At 45.2% G+C, this 24,803-nt stretch overlaps 1 protein-coding gene across 1 annotated transcript in view; it reads left to right on the top strand.

The window, feature by feature from the left end:
* Positions 1-23,346, top strand: part of shisa4 (shisa family member 4) — a 64,376-nt gene extending 41,030 nt beyond the window's left edge. The window contains exons 3-6 of the mRNA XM_041195869.1: positions 12,703-12,836; positions 20,519-20,626; positions 21,513-21,620; positions 22,249-23,346. Of these exons, the coding sequence (XP_041051803.1) occupies positions 12,703-12,836; positions 20,519-20,626; positions 21,513-21,620; positions 22,249-22,274 (376 nt within the window). The 3' untranslated portion in view covers positions 22,275-23,346. The remainder of the gene's footprint in view (positions 1-12,702; positions 12,837-20,518; positions 20,627-21,512; positions 21,621-22,248) is intronic.
* Positions 23,347-24,803: the final 1,457 nt, after the last annotated feature.

The following is a 24,803-nucleotide window of genomic DNA, read 5'->3' as shown; positions in this document are numbered from 1 at the left end:
AGAGGGCAAATGGGGCCTCAGTTTAATGTCTCATCCAAAAGACGGCTCTTCTAACAATGCAGCACTCCCTCAGTATTGTAGTGGGAGTGTTAGCCTGGATTATGGGTTCAAGTCTTAGAGAGCAGATTTGTCCTCTTGTTGTTCAGCTGCCAAAGTGCTTTACTTGTCTTTTTTAACAGGAATAGATATTTTCAAGATGGCTTCTGGCTTGCACCTCCTTTGGGAGCTGCTTTGCTGTGAAACCTGCCTTGTAACCAGGCCTGTTTAACTGAATTTCCCTGTGTATAATAATTGTGTGTCCTTCGACCCTCTTGCTCAACAGCCTCCTTAGGAACAGAAACCCTGCATGCCCCGTCCAAAAACTCTGAGATATCTGCGCTCCTCCAATTCTAGCTGATGAGCATCCCCAATTTCAATCACTTCATCATTCATGGCCATGCCATCAGTTGCCTAGGCCCCAAGCTCTAGAATACCCACCGTGAGCCTCTCCACACCTCTGCTGCGTTCCTTTAAAAATAAACTCCTTTAAGTTACCTCTTAGATCAAGCTTTTGAGCATTGACCTAATCTGTCGTTATGTGGCTTGCAGCCAAAATGGTTTGATGTTAAAGGTGCTATGTAAATTCAAGTTGTTTCAAAATATCTGTGTGGTTGTATACAACTGCAGCCCAAACTACTCTCAGATAATATCTGCTTCATTGCTGCAAGTCATTCCTTTTGCAGAAGGTGCCCTTCAGAAAGAGACTGGATTCGATTTCCCTCATTCCCACCGATCCCACATGTGTTGGGATGGGACTAGTGGGCGGCAGAAAGAAACTGATGTGACCCTGTTCCATTTCTCTAGGTCCTGGTAGATTCTATTTTCAGGGAGAGCTCCCAGTGCTGTGCGGGCCTTCCACTGGGAGCCCAGTACTGTGCGGGCCTTCCACTGGGAGCCCAGTACTGTGCAGGCCTTCCACTTGGAGCCCAACACTGTGCGGGTCTTCCACTTGGAGCCCAACACTGTGCGGGTCTTCCACTTGGAGCCCAACACTGTGCGGGTCTTCCACTTGGAGCCCAACACTGTGCGGGTCTTCCACTTGGAGCCCAACACCGTGTGGGCCTTCCGCTGGGAGCCCAACACCGTGCAGGCCTTCCACTGGGAGCCCAGTACTGTGCAGGCCTTCCACTGGGAGCCCAGTACTGTGCAGGCCTTCCACTGGGAGCCCAGTACTGTGCAGGCCTTCCGCTGGGAGCAGACACTGTGCGGGCCTTCCACTGGGAGCCCAACATTGTGCGGGCCTTCCACTGGGCATGCAACACCGCATAGGCTATCTGCGGGCAGCCTGACACTATGCGCCACTGGGAAGGTTTAGTCTTTCGCCCATTGTACTGGCCTAAAGATGCAGGCCAAATAACAGGGGCAACTGATTCTACCTAAGCATTGCCCCCCTACCATTAATAATTAATGGGAGGGACAAGAAACTGCACAACACTCTCCGGGCCTTCCACTGGGAGCCCAATGCTGTGCGGCCCTTCCACTGGGAGCCCAACGCTGTGCAGCCCTTCCACTGGGAGCCCAAAGCTGTGCGGCCGTTCCACTGGGAGCCCAACGCTGTGCGGCCGTTCCACTGGGAGCCCAACGCTGTGCGGCCGTTCCACTGGGAGCCCAACGCTGTGTGGCCGTTCCACTGGGAGCCCAACGCTGTGCGGCCCTTCCACTGGGAGCCCAACGCTGTGCGGCCCTTCCACTGGGAGCCTAACGCTGTGCCGCTCTTCCACTGGGAGCCCAACGCTGTGCAGCCCTTCCACTGGGAGCCCAACGCTGTGCGGCCCTTCCACTGGGAGCCCAACGCTGTGCGGCCCTTCCACTGGGAGCCCAATGCTGTGCGGGTCTTCCACTGGGAGCCCAATGCTGTGCGGGTCTTCCACTGGGAGCCCAACACTGTGCGGCTCTTCCACTGGGAGCCCAACACCGTGCGGGCCTTCCACTGGAAGCCCAAAACTATAAGAAATTCCCACTGGGAGTCCAAAACTGCGTGGGCACTAGACCTCCACCTGACTCTCTCAGAACGTCACTTTGATGCAGCTGTTTTTCTTGGGAGACGTAGCTAGGCCATTGGCTGAAGCAAAGGAATTGCATTTATATACTGAGTAGCCAGGGCAAGACTTTTACAGCTATCTTTAGGGGGGCTTTCTGTATGAGGCCTCAACCTGTTTCTGAACTGTCTGATGATGTGCATTATATGGAAAGAAAATCCAGACTAACATCTCAGATGAAATGGTGGAACCACTTGAATCAGTCAGCAATAGCAGTCACAGGCTGAGACTGCATAGAGGGTCTGGGTGATTTTTAAGCTGACGTTGGTGCACTCACTTCTCTTGATTTGTACAATTGCAATTCATAGTTTAATTGTCCAATCAAAATGAACCTGGTTGGATTGAAAGCAGTGACTATACCAATAAACCCATCATAAACTCTCTGTTTACACAGCCACACCTGAATTCCAGCAACAACAAACCCTAGCACTACATGCTGGTGCATCATATCAAACAGCACGTCCCTTTGGCTGATCGTAATAGGTAGAGTACTGACCATACTCAACCAGCCCATGCTTGCAAAACTCAGAACATAATCTCTGGTTCTGTGATTGGATAACACTTCCTGATTAATCCTAGGTATGCTAAGAATTACACTAAGAACCTATTTAAGATTATCAGCCAGGCTTGCAATGTGGCTCACTTATGTTTGCTAGAAGCTACGTATATTCATATGCAGGAACCTATCATCCGTAGGCAAAAGGAACATGTCCAGGCATTCCACCTTTATTGAATTAAACTAAAGCTTGGAGCTCGGTAGTCCTTTGGTGCATTCATTTGCAACGCCTCAACCAATCAGAATTGACTTGCAACCCATAAGCATCCTTTTCTAATGCAGTACAATGCTCCCTTTGAAATTTGGCATTCTTGTGCTTGTCCTGTTGAGTGCGAGACGAAAAGTTTTGACAGCATGTCTCTTTATTCATCAATACTTAATCGTAACTTCCTTGGATAATAACAAATGCTGGTCCATGTGCCCAGGAGACACCTGCCCTGGAAACAGTGCCAACAGGCAGGAAGTTAAGATACAGATGCTGTGTGTCCAGAAACAAAGCTACAAAGCAGGGTTGGGCGGCGGGGGTGGGTGGAGGGAGGCGAAGAGAAAATACACATTTTACAAGGAGCTGTGTATGGGATACAGTTAAACAGGACAGAAAGCTTAAGACAAGACCAGAGCAAAGATCGTGAGGTAGACAATGCTACGGCTATGTTTCAGGTTCGACAGATTGTTTAACAACGTTTATTAAAGTAGTAAGATCAAGCAGTTTTTTGGGGAATATGTGCCATCAAGACTGCTGTGAACCTAGCTAAGCAGGAGTGTGCCATTTGGGTAACGACTGACTCCAGGGAACCCGGAAGGAGTGGAACTACTGTTGCAGGTGACTCGAGAATCATATCCATTGCGTGAGAAAAGTGAGAGAGCCGACATTCCAGAGGTCAAGTTGGAAAGACAATGAGATTGCACATGATGCCACATTTGTGCGGGAAGTGATGCAAATGCTTGCAATCTTTAGATAGTGTTTGTTGTATCTGCTATTCCAATTTATAGTTCATAACCGATCATAATTTGCTGTTAATTCATGTTCAATTTATGTTGATCCTGATTCGTGTTCAAATAAGAGTTACAAAAAGTGAAATCTTTTTGGTAATTTCTTCATTTGGGGATCCTTTGGGAAGTTTGATTGTTTTGGTTTATGGTTTCTCCATGGGGATTGTAATGCAAGACCAATTATATTACCAGATAACTGAAATAAAAACATCGAACTGAAACCTTATAAACATGATTATTTTTTATTTCATCTATAAAATATAAAAATAGGAAATAGTTTGAAAATGTGGGCACAGGGAATGAAACAGAAAGGTTTAAGACTTTGGGCGGAGTTCTCCCAGATTTGCACTAAGTGATTTTAAGGGGGCATTTTACCCGCCGGCTGCAATGGAGGCTTTTCACACCGTATCATCCCAAACCCGCCGCATTAATTATGCATTCCCAGGAAAAACACCATTTCCATGGCGGGCAGGCTTTCATTCGCCCTCCACGCCATCACCTTGCCACTTCATCATGCCGGGCGCCATATTTAAAATGTAGCCGTGCGCACACCTCTCAGAGCTTCCTGCCCACGACTACTGCAAAGAAGACATGGCCCCGAAAGGCAAAAAGACTGCCGCCCCCAAGTTTTGGTGATGTGTCCCTCGAGTGCCTTTTAGATGCAGTGGAGGTTCACCGTGATGTCCTCTACCCCCACTCTGGCTGCAGGATGAGCAGCAACCTCACCAACCTGGCTTGGGAGGCGGTGGCAGCTGTGGTCAGCGCCAACACCCTGCAAAAGAGGACAACCACCCAGTGCCAAATGAGGATGAATGATCTCCTCTGTTCCGCCAGCGTAGGTCACTCTTCTCATCAGTCTCAACTCTTACACTCAAAACCATCACACATCCACAGAGCCCTCACTCACTGCCAGTTCAAAGGACATCACCATCCACTCTCTCACACACCTTCGTTGTCTTCATCCCGTCCATGGCACTACTCCCACCCACACGTGCCAGGCATCCTTATCTGATAAAAACAAAAAAACTGCGGATGCTGGAAATCCAAAACAAAAACAGAATTACCTGGAAAATCTGGCCTGGCAGGCATCCTGCTTACATTCTCTCCATCCCTATTCATGCAGGACAAGCTAGCACACAACAAGAGGGAGAGGCTGCAGACTGGTGGAGGAATGCCCAACATCAAGGTCCTCACAGACTTTGAAAACAGCGATCCAGCTGGGCAGTGATGATCTGCACCATTCCTGTGCTGGCGGTGAGGTCGGCGGTGCTCAACCAAGTGAGGGTCCAGCAGTGCAACACCCGTCAGATAACCATACAATGAGTGATGTGTTTTGTTTCACAGGCCACTGCCATGCACTAATTATCTCTCCTTGCTTTCGCAAAACAGCCAGCAGAGTCCACAATCCAGGGCCTCGCCTCAAGCCTTGAAGAAATTTCGGAAGAGGAATCTGAAGTCACCCTTTTTGAAGTCCCATCATAGAGCTCACCCACACCCTCCACCAGTGCAGAGACACTTCGGTGGGACCTAGCTTTAGAGTATCCTCGGGATCACAGTCTGGTGGGCATATCTCACTTTCTGATCCACAGCAGGCAGAGGCAGGGACTTCTCAGGTGTCTGGCACTTGGAGAACTGCTGGAGGCCAGAAATCTGCTGGGTCTGAGTCAGATGACTAGCCTCTGGACTTTGTCATGACTCAGTTGCTGGACCTGCAATGGCAAGCTCAGGAACATCAGGAAGGGATGTTCACTGCATTCCTCAGATTGCAAGGCACGATGGAGGAGTCCGTCCACCTTCAGGCTGAGGTGATAGCACCAGCATTGCTATGCACTGAGGTCAACACTGGAAGGATGGCGGTCTTCATGGAGACCTTGGTCCAGGACGTCGCTCCTGCACTGTTGCGCGGGCTGAACTTCATCACTGATGCCATAGTTGGCCTCCAACAGTGTGTACATGAGTTGGGTCTGGGTAGCTTGATCTCACTCCAGCTTTCCCTTCTCCTCAAGGAGTCAGCCAGGGTCTCTGGGGCACCCACAGGAAGGAGGATCAGCAACATGTGCACACCCTGGGGCCATCCTTCCAGGTGACTCCGGGAGTGTCCAGGCAATCTGAATTCCGTCTTCCTGTGACCTCAGCACTCCACAGGCCGAGGAGGGTGCCACTGCCATGCAACAGGATCCCGAAAGGAGGCCGGGGCCCTCCAGGCCTCAGCCTTCTAGAGGATGCCCACCAAGGTCATCACAGACAGGGCATAGCAGTCAGCTACACCTCCGCTGTGGATCCTGGGGAGCATCAAGATGTAGCTGCTGGATTAGGAAGGTTAAGAAGATGTAGTTGCACAGCCTGGGCACGGGTGTACAAACTGTTCACTATTGTCAATAAACTCCCAAGAATGTCTCCCTGCCTATGGCAGGTGTCTCAGTCCAGGGCCTTTTCCTTGTGCTTTGCAGCCTTCGGACCAAAGTGATGGTTCGGCCTCACATTCCCCGGACACATTACTGATGCCTACACCTCGATGGTGCTGGTCATTGCTGCCAGAATGTTGTGGAAAGACGTCATAGAGTTCTCTCATTCTCTCTGTGTACTCTCAGCACCTGTAAGGTGGGACTGGCTCCTATCTCATCAGCATCTGTGACCAGTGATGCTGTGCACCTGAAGAGATCAGCTGCTGAAGGCTGACAAAGGATCAGGTACATTGAAAGTTTCATGGCTGTGTTTCTGTGATATGATCCTGATCACAGAACTCAAGCGAACTGCCCTCGGCCAGACAGGAGTCAAACATTCTCAGAGGCTATGTGAAGATCAATGGAGTGTACTCACTGCATGTCGTCGTCATCATCCTCCTGCAATTGAGTGACTAATAGGGCCTCCACCATGTCTTCATGACAGGAGCATTATCACAGAGGGTATGTGCACTGCCGTAAGCAAGACTGGAGTCAGACATTCATAGATGCAATGTGAGGATCTTATAGTGTCTCCTCACTGCATGTCATCATCATCCTCCACAAATCTGGCAGCTATGAGGGTCTCCCATGCCCGCCTGCTTCGCCTGGCCAGTGCAAGGGCCTCATTGCTGCCATCGTCGCCTTCGAGGATCTCCTCACCCTCATCACCACCAACATCTTCCTCATCGAAAGAGACCTCCAGCTCCTGCATCTCCTCCTCAGCCAGCTCCTCTCCCAGTTGCAGCGCCAGGTTGCAAAGGGTGCAGCAGGTGACGACGATGCGTGACACCTTCTGTAGACTGTATTGCAGGGCTCCACCAGAACCGCATCTTCAGCATCCCGATGGTTTGCTTCACCAAGTTGCGAGTTGCAGCATGAACCTTGTTATACTTTCTCTCTGCTGCAGTCTGAGGCCGCTGCACGAGTGTCATCAGCCACACCCTCTGTGGGTAGCCCTTGTCCCCAAGGAGCCAACCCTGCAGTATCTGTGAACTCTGGAAGACTGCAGGGATTTGTGACTGAGAATGTAGGAGTCGTGCACATTCCCTGGAAACCATGTGCAGATCTGCAGGATGTGGTTCTGGTGGTCACACACAAAGCTGCACATTCACCGAATGGAATCCCATGCAGTTGACATAGTTGACTGTGTGTTGCAATGGAGATATGAGCGCCACATGAGTGCAAACAGTGGTATCCTGCACCTGTGAGAAACATGAGAACTGGGCAACTCCAATTGCTCTTGCATCCTGACTCTCCTGGTCCCAGGCAAAATGCACAAAGTTGTGTGCCCTCGCGAAGATGGCATCTGTGACCTCACGGATGCATTATGGGTGGAGGCTTGTGATATCTCACAGAGGTCACCTGTGGAGCCCTGAAAGGAGCTACTGACATAGAAATTGAGCATCGCAGTCACTTTCACGGCCACTGTCTGCTATGGCACCAAATCCTGCAGTAGCTGGCTGATGTGACCGACCCATGCCCTAGACATGCGCAGTCTTTGACAACACTGGTTGTCAGTCATCTGCAGGAAAGGCGACGTCTATAAACCTGGGTGTAGTTAGGCATCGACCAGCGACGGCTCGCTGTGGCTCTTCGGTGGTGCGTATTGGTGCCCCAGCCACCTCTTCTTATAGAGGGTGCTGCTCCTCCCTCTGCACAGCCAGGCGCCTCAGTCGCTCTTTTCTCCGTCACCTTCGCTCTCTGTACACCACGTGGCATACAGCTAGTTCACAGGCTCCATGATCCTGATGCACTCCTGCTGCAGGATGAAATAGAGAGATCTGTGGGTTAGCATGAGTGCACTAAGAACCTCTGTTGGTTAAATTTGAAGGCCCCTTTACGCATCCTAGAGAGTGTTGGCCACTACTTGGACGGCCTGAGATTAATGTGCTGTTTGGCTGCCTGAAACTCCACCTTCTTATGCCCCACTTCACCTGACCAATTGGCGGCAGCCTTGCCCATTGGACTGCCAGCTGTGCTCTCAACTCAGGCGCAGGCATTCCCCTAATGTGCAGTGCAAAGCTGCACCGTTAACTTGAACCATGGGGGAATGTGGTCCAAACTAGGATGATGATTTTGCAAGGAGCTGTAAGCGCCTCCACCAGTGACTGCTCCATGGCCAGCTTTAGCAAGGAGATTGTACAATGTGCCCAGTCGTTCAGCCGTTCTGCAGTTCACTAAAACGCTCAATAGTTTGCAGGCTGTGCCAGAAGGGTGAAAAGCTCTGAAGCACTTGGTGGCACTTTGATGCCTCTGCATTGCTTTAGTGGGCAAATAAACTAGAGGCCCGACTCCAATCACATCAATGTGGCGACGCCTAAACTGTCTCAGCTACAGAGGAATGGTCACTTTATACAAGGTGTCCCTAATGCATGGCCGTTTCCCTCGCCCACCCACCCCACCCCACACATGCTTGTGCGCTACCTTCAACCACAAGGCGGCCTTTGTGCCTCCCCCTCCCCCCCCATCCCCGCCAAGTAGCCTCAACCACAGGGCAGCCTTTGCTCCCCTCCCACAAAGTTACCTCAACCACAGGGCAGCCTTTGCCCCACCTTATAGCGCCTTAACCTTGAAGTCCAACAGGCTTACTGTGCACTCACCTCCGAGTTCCCCTCAAACTGCAGCTCGCCAGGTGCGCGCCTTTTAAATGCTGATGTGAAACAGGTCGACGTGATTGGGGCAGATGGATCCAGCGGCCAGGGGATTGAGCCTAGCGGGCTGGCCTTATAATGATGTGCAGATATATTACAATGAGGTTCCTAAAGTCTGATGGGAGGAAACGCGGTCCGCCATTGATGGGCTGAGCGGGTGATTGCAAACTGATTTACAATGTGGTGAAACTGATTTTTGGCTTTCTTGCCATATTGTCCGCTTACACCACCGAATGGTGAGGCATACACTTGAACCCCAATATTAACATAGAAGCAAGAAGAGAGTTGGGGGTATGGCGGCAGATGGTTGCATGGAAGATGGTGGGATGCATAAGAATGTCTAATTTCAACATGGAGACCCAAGTATCATCATATTCTGTGTTTTGAGTCTCCAGAATTCACTAGTGGGGGTGATGCACCCTTGCATGATGTAATTGCACTTCACCTATTTAAAGGCTGAATGGTGAAATTTGGCGGAACTAGGTGAACTGTACAAGTGAATTAGAAGTAGAAATGGAATCAGGGAAGCCAAAGGTTGCTTCCCACTTTAATGAGGCACCTTTGATGTACTGCTGGGTGGAGTGAGGGCGTGGAAGGCAGCCATATCCTTAATAATGCATAGAAAAGAATCTGCTGCTGTAACAAAGAAGACAGTTGGAGGTGACTGAAGAGGAGAATGGTGATTTAATGACCTAATCAGCTCAAGAAAGGTGAGCACAATTGCAGATACACCTACATCTTATAGTGCATTCTCCATCTCTTTACCCTGCTGATCAAACATATTCCATCATATCACTCCACATAACCATTTATGCTTCAGCAGCATCCATTGTTCTCCTTCAATATATATCCTCACTTTCTTTTTCTTCATTCATCATAGCTACTCACCCCAATCCCTATGTAACCTGCTAACACCTCAGTCAGCTCCCTCAATTCTTAACACAGTCCTCACTTGCATGCCAATGACATTTGGGATACACCTGCCTGGCCCACATCAAATACATGCATACATTATATGCACACATGCCTTACAGACATTTATAAGTCTATTGTGCCCCTGGCAGGAGTAAAGAGAGAAACTACAACTGAAAGGGAGAGAACTGGAGCTGGGCCACCCCAGATCATCCAGTTACCAACTGCAGAGCCAGAAGCCCTGAACATCAGAGACGGTGGGACTCGGGCTTACTCAACTGACAAATCCTCTGGATCTGACGGTTTCAATCCTAGGATTCTAAAAGAGGTGGCTGCAGAGATAACGAATGCACTGGTTGTGATCTGTCAAAATTCCCTAGATTCTGGAATGGCCCCAGCAGATTGGAAGGTATCAAATGTAACTCCACTATTCAAGAAAGGAGAGAGAGAAAAACAGAATGATAGACCAGTTAACCTGACATCAGCTGTCAGGAAAATGCTGGAATCTATTATTATGGAAGTAGTAACAGGACAATTAGAAAATCACAATACGATGAGGGAGAATCGACGTGAATTTATGTACGGAAAAACGTGTTTGACAAGTCTGTTAGAGTTTTTTGAGGATGTAGCTAATAGGGTAGATAAAAGGGAACCAGTGGATGTGATATATTTGGAATTTCAGAAAGCATTTGATGAGGTGACACACAAAAGGTTGTTGCACAAGATAAGGGCTCTTGGAGATGGGGGCAATATATTATAGAGGATTGACTAAAGGACAGAAAATACGTCACTTTCAGGTTGGCAGGCTATAATTGGGTATCACAAGGATCATTGCTGATGCCCCAGCTATTTTACAATGTATATTAGTAGCTTAGATGAAGGGATTGAGTGTAAGTTTGCTGAAATTACATAGCTGGGTGGAAGGGTAAACTGATATGAGGGCACAAAAAGGATGCAAAGAGATGTAAGCAGGTTAACTGAGTAGGCAATAAGGTGGCACATGGAATATAATATGGGGAAATCTGAGTTTATTTACTTTGGTAGAAAAGATATAAAAGAATATTTTTAAAATTGTGAACAAGTATCAAATGGTGCTCAAAGGGATTTAAAAATTTATTCATGGGATGTAGGTGTCACTGGCTAGGCTGGCATTCATTGCCCATCCCTAATTGTCCTTGAGAAAGTGCTGTGAGCTGCCTTTTTGAACCGCTGTAGTCCATGTGGTGTAGGTACACCTGCAGCGCTGTTAGGAAGGGAGTTCCAGGATTTTGACCCAACGACAGTGAAGGAACAGCGATATATTTTCAAATTAGCTTGGAGAGGAACTTCCAGGTGGTGGTCTTCCTGTTTGTCTGCTGCTCTTGTCCTTCTAGGCGGTAGTGGTCGTGGATTTGGAAGGTGCTGTCTAAGAAGCCTTGGTGAGTTCCTGTAGTGCATCTTGTAGATGGCACACACTGCTGCTACCGTGCGTAGGTGGTGAAGGGAGTGAACGTTTGTGGATGGGGGCCAATGCTTTGTGCTGGATGGTGTCAAGCTTCTTGAATATTGGAGCTGCACTCATCCAGGCCAAGTGGAGAGTATTCCATCACACTCCTGACTTGTAGATGGTGAAGCTTTGGGGAGTCAGGAGGTGAGTGACTTGCCACAGGATTCCGAGCCTCTGACCTGCTCTTGTAGCAACAGTATTTATATGGCTAGTCCAGTTCAGTTTCTGGTCAATGGTAATCTCCAGGATGTTGATAGTGGGCTATTCAGCAAAGATAATGTCATTGAATGTCAAGGGGCAATGGTTAGATTTTCTCTTGTTGGAGATGGTCATTGCCTGGCACTGTGGTGTGAATGTTACTTGCCACTTGTCAGCCCAAGCCTAGATATTATCCAGGTCTTGCAGCATTTGGACATGGACTGCTTCAGTATCTGAGGAGTTATGAATGGTGCTGAACATTGTGCAATCTTTAGTAATATCCCTACTTCTGACTTTATGATAGAAGGAGGGTCCTTGATGAAGCAGTTGAAGATGGTTGGGTTGAGGACACTACCCTGAGGAACTCCTTCAGTGATGTCCTGGAGCTGAGATGAATGGCCTCCAACAACCACAGCCACCTTTTGTGCTAGGTATGACTCCAACCCAGGGGAGAGTTTTCCCCTGATTCCTGTTGACTCCAGTTTTGTTAAGGCTCCTTGATGCCACACTTGGTCAAATGCTGCCCTGATGTCAAGGGCAGTCATTCTCACCTTGTCCTTGTCTTTGTACATGAAACACAACATTAGCGTGCGGGAACAGCAAGCAATTAGGAAGGCAAATGGTACGTCGGCCTTTATTGCAAGAAGGTTGGAGTATAGAATCAAGATTAAAGATTGCTGCAATTGTGAAATTACACTGTGTACACCTTTGGTCTTTTTACCTAAGGAAGGATTTATTTACCAGAGAGGAGTGCAATGAAGGTTTGCTAGATTGATTCCTGGGATGAGGGAAGGCTGTCATATGAGGATGGACTGAGTACAATGGATCCATACTTTCTGGATTTAGAAGAATGAGAGGTAAAACATGATTCTGAGAGTGATTGACAGTGAAAATACTAATGGGCTTTTGCCTCTGACTGTGGAGAGTCTAGAAGGAGGGGCAGTGTCAGGGTAAGGTATTTAGGACTGAAATGAAAAATTCCTTCACTCAGAGTTGTGAAACTTTGTACTTCTGTATCCCAGAGGGCTGTGGATGCTCAGTTGCTGGGTAAATTCAAGGTTGTGATTTTTGGACTCTAAGGGAATTAAGGGATATGGAGATGGGAATGTGGTGTTGAGGTCAAAGAACAGCCATAATTCATTAAGTGGTAGAGCAGACTCATGGTTGAATGGCCTACTTCTGTTCCTAATTCTTATGTTACTTACTTCTCCTGTGCAGTTGGTACTCGTCTTGTGTTAGTTGACCCTCCCACCTCATTCCTTGGAGAAGAGTGTGCTCAAAAAATAACTTGCGAAAGCTAAGACCAAGTGAAATGTAATTGGTTGTGTGTGTTTGAATGCTATCAGTGCTTGACACTGGAATTCCTGCTTTTATTTTTAATTAGCTCTACCACTGTTGCTGGAATTGCCTCTGCTATCCTTCTATTTATTGTTATCGTTGGGATTCTCGTTTGTTGTTTCTTATGCTCCTGCTGCTACCTGTACCGACGACGACACCAGATGAGGCTACCCTTCACAGGTCAGTAAGCCAGTCAGAATATCTCATATGCAGGTCAGTGTGCCAATCCAAATATACCCTTCACAGGTCACTAAGCCAATCAGAATATCCCATGTGCAGGTCAGTGAGCCAATCTAACATACCTTTCACAAGTCAACGAGCCAATCAGACTATACCTTCACAGTTCAGTCAATCAATCAGACCATTATGAAAACAGAAAACCATTTCCTCAGAACATCAGGTCATCAACGTGAAGCATTAACTCTGTTTCTTTCTCCAGACCTGCTGAGTATTTCCAGCACCTGCAGTATATTGGTCTTGTAGTCAATCAGATCTATCCTTCACAAGTCAGTAAGCCCATCAGAATATATCATTTGCTGGTCTAGTGTGCACAGAAACAGGAGGATATTGTAGATGAATGTGAGACTGCAGAAATGAAGCAGGAGGTGGGGGGAGGCTATAGATTCCTGCGGCATTAGGACTGGTTTTGTGAGAGATGGGATCTGTACAAGCCAGAAGGTTGCAGCATAACAGGGCCAGGACCGTTTTCATGGTGGAAGGTTTGTTAGTGTTGTTGGGGAGAGTTTACACTAGCTTGGTTAGTGGATGGGAATCTAAGCATAGATTTTTTTTTATTCTTTCACGGGATGTGGGGATTGCTGGCTAGGCAAGCATTTATTATCCATCCCTAATTGTGCTTGAGAAAGTGGTGGTGAGCTGCCTTTTGAACCGCTGCAGCCCATGAATTCAGGAAGAAGAGAAGCAAAGCTGCAAATGGAAAGCAGAAAATTAGTAAGTGAGAAGGCATTTGATTTGATAAGGTGCCACATCAAAGGTAAATGCAGAAAATAAAAGCTCATGGTGTAGGGGGTAACATATTGGTATGAATAGAAGATTGGCTGGCTAACCGGAATCAGAGAGTTGGCATAAATGGGTCTTTTTCTGGTTGGCAAGATGTGATGAGTGGTGCGCCAAAGGAGTCAGTGCTGGGACCTCAATGTTTTACAATTTATATAAATGACTTGGATGAAGGACCGAAGGAATGGTTGCTAAATTTGCCGATGACACAAAGATAGGTAGGAAAGTAAATGGTGAAGAGAAATAGGTTAAGCGAGTGGGCAAGATCTGGCAAATGGAGCAGAATGTGGCCAAATGTGAAATTGTCCATCTTGGCAGAAAGATTAAAAAACCTTATTGTCTAAATGGTGAGAGGTTGCAGAGCTCTGAGATTCGGAGGGATCTGGGTGTCCTAGTGCATGAATCACAAAAGATTAGCAGGTACAGCAGGTAATTAGAAAAGCTAATAGAATGTTATTGTTTATTGTGAGGGGAGTTGAATACCTAAGTAGGGAGGTTATGCTTCAGTTGTATAGGGCACTGGTGAGTTTTGTGTACAGCTCTGAACTCCTTATTTAAGGAAAGATGTAAATGCGTTAGAAGCAGTTCAGAGAAGGTTTACCAGACTAATATCTGGAATGGGTGTGTTGCCTTATGAGGAAAGATTCGACAAACCTTTAAGATCCTGCGTGGTCTCGACAGGGCGAATGCAGAGAGGATATTTCCTCTTGTGGGAGAATCTAGAACTAGGGGTCACTGTTTAAAAATAAGGGGTCGCTCATTTAAGATAGAGATGAGGAAAACTTTTTTCTGAAGGTACTGAGTCTTTGGAACACTCTTCCTCAAAAGGCGGTGGTAGTAGAGTGAATATTTTTAAGGCAGAGCTAGATAGATTCTTGATTAACAAGGTTGTGAAAGGTTATCGGGGGTAGGCAAGAATGTGGAGTTGAGGTTACAATCAGATCAGCCATGATCTTAATGCCGGGGCAGGCTTGAGGGGCCGAGCAGCCTACTCCTCCTAATTCGTATGTTCGTATGTAAGAAAACAAATGCTAGAAAATAGGTAAAAACGGAGCCGTTCAGTGATTAGCAGTATATAATTTAATGCAAGAAGTCTAGTGAATAAGGCAGACAAGCTGAAGGCACAGATAGACACATAGCTGTTACTGAAACATGGCTTAAAGAAGGGCCAGAATAGCAGCTCAACATTCCTGGTTCCAGGTTTTCAGAGAGGGTGGGAGGGGAATAATAAGGAGTGGTGGAGCATTCATACAGTTGATTAAGGAAATAACATCTGTGAGGAAGGGTGATATGGTAGAAGGAGCATAACATTAGGCCATATGGGTTAAATTGAGGAACAAAGAAGGGGCATTGCTAGGAATGTTCTGCAGACCCCCATACATTCAGAGGGAGATAGAGGAGCAAATGTGTATGCAAATTGCTGAGAAGTGCAAAAACAATAGGGACAGTGATGGTAGGGGATTTTATTTACCCTAATATTAATTGGGATAAATTCAGAGTGTTGCCAATATTTGGTTTCATAATTTATATGTTTTAGAAAATAACTTAGTTTTAGGAATTGAACATAAATGTAAGATAACTGGAAACATCTGATTGAGAAAAAGATGTTAAAAGCAATCTTGAAGTGCAATTCAAATAGGTCTAGGGTAATTACAGTTAAAAGGGTAACCTGTGTTCATTTAATAAGGTCAGAGTTAGAAGGGAGAAAACTTAAACAGTGAATGACCAATCTGCCGGCTTGTTTTTAAAGCCGGCCAGTGAATCACAAAGCTGCCCAAAGTCTTTCCCATTCTTAGTAACTGACAGTTTCTGAGAAGGGGAGCTGACTACAGAGTTGTAATTATAGGAGCAGCGAGTGCAGGAGAGACAGAATTGTCTTCCAGTCACAGATTTTGCCCCTCCCACGCTTGCTGTTCTTGCTTCTCTGATCACGGATTCCCCCTTTCCCACTTTTGCTGCTGCTCCTCTAATCAAAGATTCTTTATCTGGAAGAGCAGTAAAAACGGCAGAGAGGGAATCTGTAATTGGAGGAGCTAGAACAGCAAGCATGGGAGAGACAGAATCTGTAATTAGAAGAACAGATCCGTGCCTCCTGCACTTGCTGCTCCTCTAATCACAATTCTGGCCAGTCCCAGGAGATTTTCATCTTGTCCTCTCCCACTGCAGGCACCAATGGAGATAGCTGGAGCAAGGACCTTGCTGTCCCACTCTCAGTTCCCTGCTGGGGAACCTTACTCTTGTTCTGCAGCAGTCTCGCAATTGGCAGCCACGGCGAAGTACTCATCCTAGTGTAGAGGACCACCAGGTACTTTCCTTGGACCTCTTGTTATTGTTGAAGAAACTCTCCAGGTGGACTGAGCACTTGGGAGTACCTGCATTGTGCTGTCATTTAAACTATCAGTTATTGAATAAGTTATCAGTGATTTTGGTCATTATTCTCATTAATATTTAGGTTTCAGCTTCCTCTTTCTCTTCTGAATATTGACCAGACGTTTGGTTTATGAGTAAGACTTAGGTAAAACTAAAGTCATTATTCACATAAGGACCAAATTGTTTTTACAGTCTGCCAATACCACCAGCCTAGGGGATCTACATGTTAGGAGTTAGCAGCATTAGAACAATATGAAACTAGCTTCAAAATCTGAATCTATAAACGTTCTCCACTTACTTACAAGTGAAGTTTAACAGCTTCTTTCATCAATATTTCATACTCCCTGTCTATAGTATTGCCGGTCAGTGATTCCCTTTGTTGTGTAGATTTACTTCATAGAATCATCCTGGAGAAAATTATAGTCTTAAATTACAAATGCAGCATGCTCTGCCTTTTTGTTTCTCTATGTGTGTGTGTTTGTGCACGTATGTGTGCTTGTTTGTTAATGCAAGGCCCCTGATAAGTAACCAAACAGGTCACATGGTGGGGGTGGGGGGGGGATGGGATTGGTGGGAGGCAGCATAAGGCTGAAGGTTCGCCTAGGGTGCCTAGTACTCTTACGTTAATCCTGGAGAGGCCCTTATGAGCTAGCGGTATTCCTGATTTTTAATTTACGAACCAAGAATGCAGTGAGGCCTAAGCTTGAGCAGAGAAATCCACAGTCATGAGGCTTTAAAGCAATGTTGGTGGGTTGCTTAGCCAAAAGCTACTGAAAGGGTCCCCATGAAACCATATACATTGGATAATAGATGGAACACTGAGGAGAAATTAAAGTGAATTCTGGAGAGATGTGCTTACTTGGTCTAATTCCAGAAGGAGAAGTGAATGAGCTCTCAAGATCTCATAATGCATGAGGAAACTCTTGAGTGGAATTAAAAAGGAACAGGATTTAAATCTAAATCTGACAAACTATAGTGCTGAGTTAATAGTGCTTGGGAGATCGTAATAAGTGTGAAAGGTATAGAGTGCGGAGAATTTTCCTCACCTCCGTCTTAAATGGGAACCCCTTATTTTTAAACTGTGTGTCCAGTTCTAGATACCCCATGAGGACATCTACCCTGTCAACCCCCCTTAGAATCTTATGCTTCAATAAGATTACCCCTTATTCTTCTAAACTTCAACTCCAATAGGTGCTTCAACCCCAACCTGCTCAATCTTTCCTCTGAAAACAATTCTCTCATCCCAGAAATCAGCCTAGTGAACTTTCTTTGAACTGCTTCCAATGCAAGTATGTCTTCTTAAGTAAGCTCACCAAAACTATACATTGTGCTCTTGATGTCATCTCACCAATGCCCTGTACAGTTTTATACTCCATTGCAATAAAGGCCAACTATAGACCTTCCTAATTACTTGCTGTCAAATACACTACATTTACTGGTTCCCCTCTATCCGCCCTGCTTGTTACATCCTCAAAGAACTCTAATAAGTTTGTTAAACATGATTGCTCTGTCACAAAACCATGTTGACTTTGCCTAATTGTATTATGATTTTCTAAATGCCCTGCTACTACCCCTTTAGTAATGGATTCTAGCATTTCTCAATGACAGAAGTTTAGACAGGCTAACTGGCCTGCTTTCTGTCTCCTTCCTTCTTGATTAGAGGTGTTACAATTGTGATTTTCCAATCCACTAGGGCCTTTCCAGAATCTAGCGAATTTTGGAAGATCACAACCAATGTATCCATTATCTCTGCAGCCACTTCCTTTAAGATCCTAGGATGAAAGCCACCAGGTCCAGGGGATTTGTCAACCTTTAGTTCTAATAGTTTTCACAGTACCTTTTCCCCAGTGATTGTGATTGTTTTAAGTTTCTCCCTTTTACCTCATAAGTTTCAAATATTCCTCGTTTCTCATTATTAATTCCTCAGTCTCATGCTCTAAAGACACTCTTGAGATACTCTTTTTTCCTTTCTATATAGTTCTAGAAGCTTTTACAGACTGTTTTTATATTTCTTTCTCATTTTCTCCCATACTCCAATTTCTCCCTCTTTGTTATTCTTTTAGTCATTCCTTGCTGGCTTCTAAAATTTTCCCAATCTTCAGGCCTACCACTAATCTTGTAAGCAATATACGCCTTTTCTTTCAATTTAATACCAGCCTTAACTTCCTTAGTTAGCCACAGATGGACCATCCTTCTTGGAGAGTCTTTCTATTTCACTGGAATACATTTTTGTTGAGCATTATGAAATTTATCCTTAAATATCTGCCACTGCTTCTCTACCATCTTCCTTTTTAACCTATTTACTCAGCCCACTTTAACCAACTGTGTCTTCATACCCTTGTAATTACCTTTATTTAAGTTTAAGACAGTAGTTATAGACCCACATTTCTCACTTTCAAACTGAATGTGAAAATCTATGATGTTATAATCACTTTTGACTGGAAGATCCTTTACTTTGAGGTCTCAATTAATCCTGTCTTGTTACACATGACCAGGTTGAAAATAGCCTGTTCCTTACTAGGTTCCAGAATATACTGTTCCAAGAAACTGTCCTGAATGCATTCCAAGAACTCATCCTCCAGGATACCTTTGCCATTTTGATCTGTCCAATTGATTTGCAGATTAAAGTTACCCACAACTATTGCAGTACCTTTCTTGAAAGCCCCTATTAGTTTTTAATGCGTACTCTGTGTGACTGTGTAGTACTGTTAGGGGGCCTATAAACTACTCCCACCAATGACTTCTTTCCTTTGATATTTCTTATCTCTACCCAAACTGATTCTACGTTTTGATCCTCTAAACCAAGATCATTTCTCACAGAATTGTTACAGCAGAGAAAGAGATCATTCAGCCCATCCTGCCTGCAGCAGCTCCCTGAGCAAGCAATACAAGTGCCATTACCCCACTTTCTCCCCGTAACCCTGCACATTCTTCCTTTTCAGATAATAATCCAATTCCTTCTTGAATGCCTTTATTGAATCTGCTTTCACCACACTCTCAGGCTTTGCATTCCAGACCCTAAGCACTCGTTGCATGAAAAAGTTTTTCCTCATGTCTCCATTTCTTCTTTTGCCAATTACCTTAAACCTGTGCCCTTTTGTTCTCAATTGTTCTACCAGTGGGAACAGTTTCTCCCTATCTACTCTGTCCAGGGCCCTCATGATTTTGAATAGCTCTGTCAAAACTCCTGTCAATCTTCTCTGCTTCAAGAAGAGCAGTCCCGACTTCCCCAATCTATCTACGTAACTGAAGTTCCTCACCCTGGAACCATTCTCATGAACCTTTTCTGAACTTTCTCTAAAGCTTTCACATGTTTCCTAAAGTGTGGTGCCCACAAGTGGACATAGTACTCCTGTTGAGGCCGAAGCAGTGTTTTATCCAAGTTTATCCTTGCTCATGTATTCTATGTCCCTATTGTTAAAGCCTAGGATACTGTACACTTTATTAACCATACTGTCAACCTGTCCTGTCACCTTGAATGACTCATGCACGTATACACTCAGGTCCTACACCCCTTTTGGAATTGTACCCTTTATTTTAAATTGTCTCTCCGTGTTCTTCCTACAAGAATTAATCACTTCACACTTCTATGCATTGAATTTCATTTGCCACCTGTCCGCCCATTCCACCAACTTGTGTACATCCTTTTGAAGTTCTACACTATCCTCCTCAGTTCACAGTAACTCCAAGTTTTGTATCATCAGAAAACTTTGAAATTGTGCCCTGTACACCAAGGTCTAGGTCATTACTATATATCAGGAAAAGCAAGGGTCCCAAAACCGAACCCTGGTGAGCTCCACTACAAACCTTCCTCCACTCTGAAAAACATCCATGAACCACTAATCTCTGTTTCCTGTCACTCAGCCAATTACATATCCATGTTGCTATTGTACCTTTTATTTCATGGGCTCTAACTTTGCTCACAAGTCTATTGTGTGGCACTGTACCAAAAGCCTTTTGGAAATCCATGTATGCTCCATCAACACTATTACCCTCATCCACCCTCTCTGTTACCTCTTCAAAAAACTTAAGCCAGTTAGTTAAACATGATTTTCTGTTAAGAAATCCATGTTGGTTTTCCTTAATTAACCCACATTTGTCCAAGTGGTTATTAAGTTGGTCTCAAATTATTGTTTCTAGAAGCTTGCTATACTTGCTGTAATCTTCACAGGTCAGTGAGCCAATCAGAACATACCAGTCACTGGCCAGTGAGCCAGTCAGATTGTGGGTGAAGATGTGTTAATATATGTGTGTGTAATTTGTGTGTGTTATGAACATATGTTACTGTGTGTATGTTGATGTACATTTGTTGATGCATAAGTGTATTAATGTACGTGCATATGTTAATGTACATGCATATTAATGTACATGTCCATTAATGTGCGGTTGTTAATGTAAGTACACATTATTGTGTGATTGTTAATGTACGCATGCGTTAATGTGCATGTGTATTAATGTGAGATTATTTGTTCCAGGTGGAAGAGAGGTGATTCGCAGTTTCCCTATGCAGCCAACCAATCCACCCAGCATGCCTCCTGGAGCATACCCTCCGTATCCAACAGCTCCTGGCTATGGTGTTGCAGGTAACTTCTAATTCGCTTAATTAAAACTTATTCAATCTCTAACTTTTCCCAGTGCTGATCAAATGCCATTGACCAGAAACATCAACTTTGTTACCTGTCCCACTCTCTCTCGCTTTTTGAAGTCTCCCTGCTCTCTCGCTCTTTATGAAATCTCCCCCGCTTTGTCGCTCTTTAAAGTCTCCTTCGCACTCGCTCTATATGAAGTCTCTACGCTCTCACCCTCTTCATGATGTCTACCCGCCCTCTCGCTCTTGATGAAGTCTCCCCTACTCTCTCGCTCTTTATGAGGTCACCTCCGCTGTTTCACTCTTGATGAAGTCTCCCTTTTTCTGTCACTCTTCGTGATGTCTCCCCTGCTCTCTCACTCTTTAGGAAGTCCCCCCTCTCTCTCTCTCTTTATCAAGTTTCTCTTGCTCCCCCTCTGTGTCGTTCTTTATGACGCCTCCCCTGCTCTCTCGCTCTTTATCAAGTCTCCGCCACTCTCACATCCTTTTATGAAGCCTCTGCCACTCTCTGGTGCAGTACAGAGGGAGTGCTGCACTTGCCATTATTCTGTATGAGCTGTTAAACTGAGGCTCCCTTTGCCCCCTTGGGTAGACATAAAAGATCCCATGGCATAAAGCCGGGGGGCTATCCCCGGTGTCCTGGCTGATGTTCATTCCTCAGTTAACATCACTAAAACAGATGATGTGGTCATTATCACATTGCTGTTTGTGGGAGTTTGCTGTGTGCAAATTGGCTGCTGTTTCCAACATTGCAGATTACACTCCAACAATACTTCATTGGCTTTAAAGCACTTTGGGACATCCTGTGGTTGTGACAGACGCTGTAGAATTGCATGTCTTTTTTTAATAATGCCTGTATTAATGTATATTTGTCTTTTTAGGTCCGAGAGAAATGACTCACAACTACCCACTGCAGCCAGCCTATCCGGCCAATATGCCTCCTGCACCATATGCTCCGTACCCATCAGCTCCATCTTACAATGCTGCAAGTAAGTTCTAATTATTAATACAAGCAGTGAGCTCTTGTCAGGACTGTGAATGTGTCTAATCACACATGGGGTAATTAACTTATAATGTCTGATGAGGGACCTTTTAATTGTTACAGCCATGGGGAAGAAGAGTTTGGGGGATTGGGGTTAGGATTCTTCACAGTCAACTCCTGTCAGTGCCTTCTGTATTGCAGAGTCAGAGATAGTGTAGGTCTGTTGAATAGATGGTCCAGACTTGCCAATATAGATATGCCAGGATGTCAATGTAGAGCTGTCTGGGAGTCATTCTAGTCTAAACACATCAACATAGGCGTGTCAGGGTATTGGCTTCAACCAAGGGTCTGCAACCTGTGGCTCTATTGATAAATTCAATTCATATAAATATGTTTTGATTATATATGCAAATGATGCATTCTACCAGAGAACTGGCAATTTGCTAAGCATTTGGTTTAGAAATGCCAACTTTTTGTCTCTCAGCTTCCAAAAGTGCTTATTTTTGGCAATTTATTTTTCAAAGGCTGTACAGGTTTGGCGAGCCCTGGTCTAGATGCTCTATGGATAGTGTATTGTTGTCAACAATGCTAAGTTGAAGTCTAATCTAACGTGTTTTACTTGTTTGCTTTTATAGCTGCTCCCCCATACGCCTCATCGTAGCTGGTTAGAGGAGGAGCTGGCACACATTGCCCACCCCCATCTCCAGTGTGTAGTTAACTGGTAACACACACAGTTTGTCCGACAGGGCCGTTAACTGGAATACACCACTTTGCATGACTGCCTTAGACTCCTTGTTTGTGGAAGTTTAATTTTGAACTCCAGATAATCGGCATTATTATTCTTTACCCTTAATATGCTCAAAGTTTATTTGCACTTCTTTATTTATTTATTGATGCTATTTCACCCTGCTCCAATGTGTTCTTTTGGTTTAGGTGTGATGCACAGATTGAAAGTGTTATCAATGGTTCTGCAGTTTCACACAGTCTGTTTGTACAATGTCAGTTTCAAGTTTAACAATATCATTACGTTATTTGTATTAAGAAAGCTTTGAGAAATTTGATGAAAGGCTGGACTTGGTGTGAACAGCATTGTAAGAAGAATCATTCAAAGTGTAATGTAGTGGCTGAATGATTAATTGGAGGGTGTGGCGAGGGTGGTGTGTGTGTCTGTGTGTGTGTCCGTGTGAGTGTGTGTCCGTGTGTTTGGCTGTGTGTGTTTGTTTGTGTCATTGTGTGTGTGTCTGTCATTGTTCATGTTTGTGTCTTTGTATGTCTCTGTCAGTGTGTGTGCATCTGTTTGTGTTGGTGCTTGCGTGTGTGTGCGCACATGTGTGTGTGTGTTGCTCGCTAACTCATTTTGTGATTTGTTTCGAATGGTTATGTCTGCAGCCAACCTCAACAAGTGAAACCTAACGAAGAGCAGGAATGTTGTTGGAATTTTGCAGATGGCTGATTTTTTAAAAATTAACTGTCAGTACGAAACTTGGAACTTGGCCTGTGGCTAATGTTTGTGATGTTTTGTACATTTTTCATGAGCTTCAGAAGAAATATTAATTAAACTCCTAGCACTTGGATGTAGATTCCCAATAAAAAAATCAATGTAATTTCTTATTGCTTCGCAAGAACTCTGTTGTTTTGTTTTTTTTTCAGCAGGCTGTAACACTGTAAGAAATTGAGACAGGATATGATTTATGGTCGCTGCTTCAAGAATATTAAAACTCCAGCCTCTCAAATGTCACTTTTTAATTTAGTCTGTGTGTGTGGGCATTACTAGTAAGGCTGATATTAACTGTCCATCTCTTGTTGTTCTGTGAACGTGCTAACCTGCCATCTTTTTGAACTAACATAGTCCATGTATCCTCTTCAGTGGAAAATTAAGACTCAACCATGTTGGTGTGGGTCTAAGATGACATACAGGCCAGACTGGGTAGGTTTTCTTCCCTGAAGAGATATTAGTAACAACAGCAGCTTGTATTTATATCACACCTTCAAGATGCTTCACAGGAGAGTTATAAAGCATGATTTTACACTAAGCCACATAAAGGGATGTTAGGGCTGACGTCCAAAAACTTGGTCAAAGAGGTAGGTTATAAGGAGCATTGTGAGGGAGAAGAGAGAGCTGCAGAGGTTTAGAGAGGGAATGTCAAAGTTTAGTGCCTTGCCAACTGAAGGCTCCACCACCAATGGTGGAGTGATTAAAATCAGGGATGCAAAAGAAGCCAGAATTAGAGGAGCGCAGACATGTTGGAGGGTTGGAGCACTGGTGGAGATTGAAGAGATAGAGAGGGGGTGAGGCCTTGGAGGGATTTCAATAAGGGCAGTTGGTTCTCACTGTAGGTCAGTGAATACAGTGGGAGACTGGTGTTCATGCTCACTGTAAGTCAGTGAGCACAGGAGGTGACTGGTTCACACTAGGTCAGTCAACACAAGGGTTGACTGGTTCACACTGTAGGTCAGTCAACACAGCAGGTGAGTTGTTCTCACTGTAGGTCAGTGAACAGAAGCTGATTGGTGCTCACTGTAGGTCAGCGAACACAGAGGGTAACTGGTTCTCACTGTAGTTCATTGAACACAGTGGCTGATCAGTACTCACTGTAGGTTAGTGAACACAGAGGCTGATTGGTGTTCACTGTAGGTCAGTGAACACAGGTTGATTGATGCTCATTGTAGGTCAGTGAACATAGTGATTGAGTGGTGCTTACTGTAGGTCAGTGAACACAGGAGCTGATTGTTGCTCACTGTAAGTCACTGAGCACAGAGGCTGATTGGTGCTCAATGTAGGTCAGTCAACAGAGGGGGTGATTGGTGCTCACTTTAGGTCAGTGAACACAGGGGCTAAATGGTGCACACCTGGGTAATTGGTGCTCACTGTAGGTCAGTGAACTCAGGATAACTGGTGCTCACTGTAGGTCAGTGAACACAGAGGCTGATTGTTTCTCACTGTAGGTCAATTAACATAGTGGATCATAGGTTCTCACTGTAGCTCAGTGAGCAAAAGGAGTGAATTTTTTTTTTATTCGTTCATGGGTTGTGGGCGTTGCTGCCTGGGCCAGCGTTTATTGCCCATCCATAATTACCCTTGTTCAGAGAGCATTTTAAGAGCCAACCATATTGCTATGGGTCTGGAGTCACGTGTAGGCTAGACCAGTTAAGGACAGCGGACTTCCTTCCCGAAAGAACATGAGTGAAC

This window comes from Carcharodon carcharias, chromosome 9 (assembly GCF_017639515.1).
Source record: "Carcharodon carcharias isolate sCarCar2 chromosome 9, sCarCar2.pri, whole genome shotgun sequence".
NCBI classification, from domain to species: domain Eukaryota; kingdom Metazoa; phylum Chordata; class Chondrichthyes; order Lamniformes; family Lamnidae; genus Carcharodon; species Carcharodon carcharias.
Note: the sequence above shows the minus strand (reverse complement) of the source record. Positions and strands in the feature narration are given on the sequence as shown.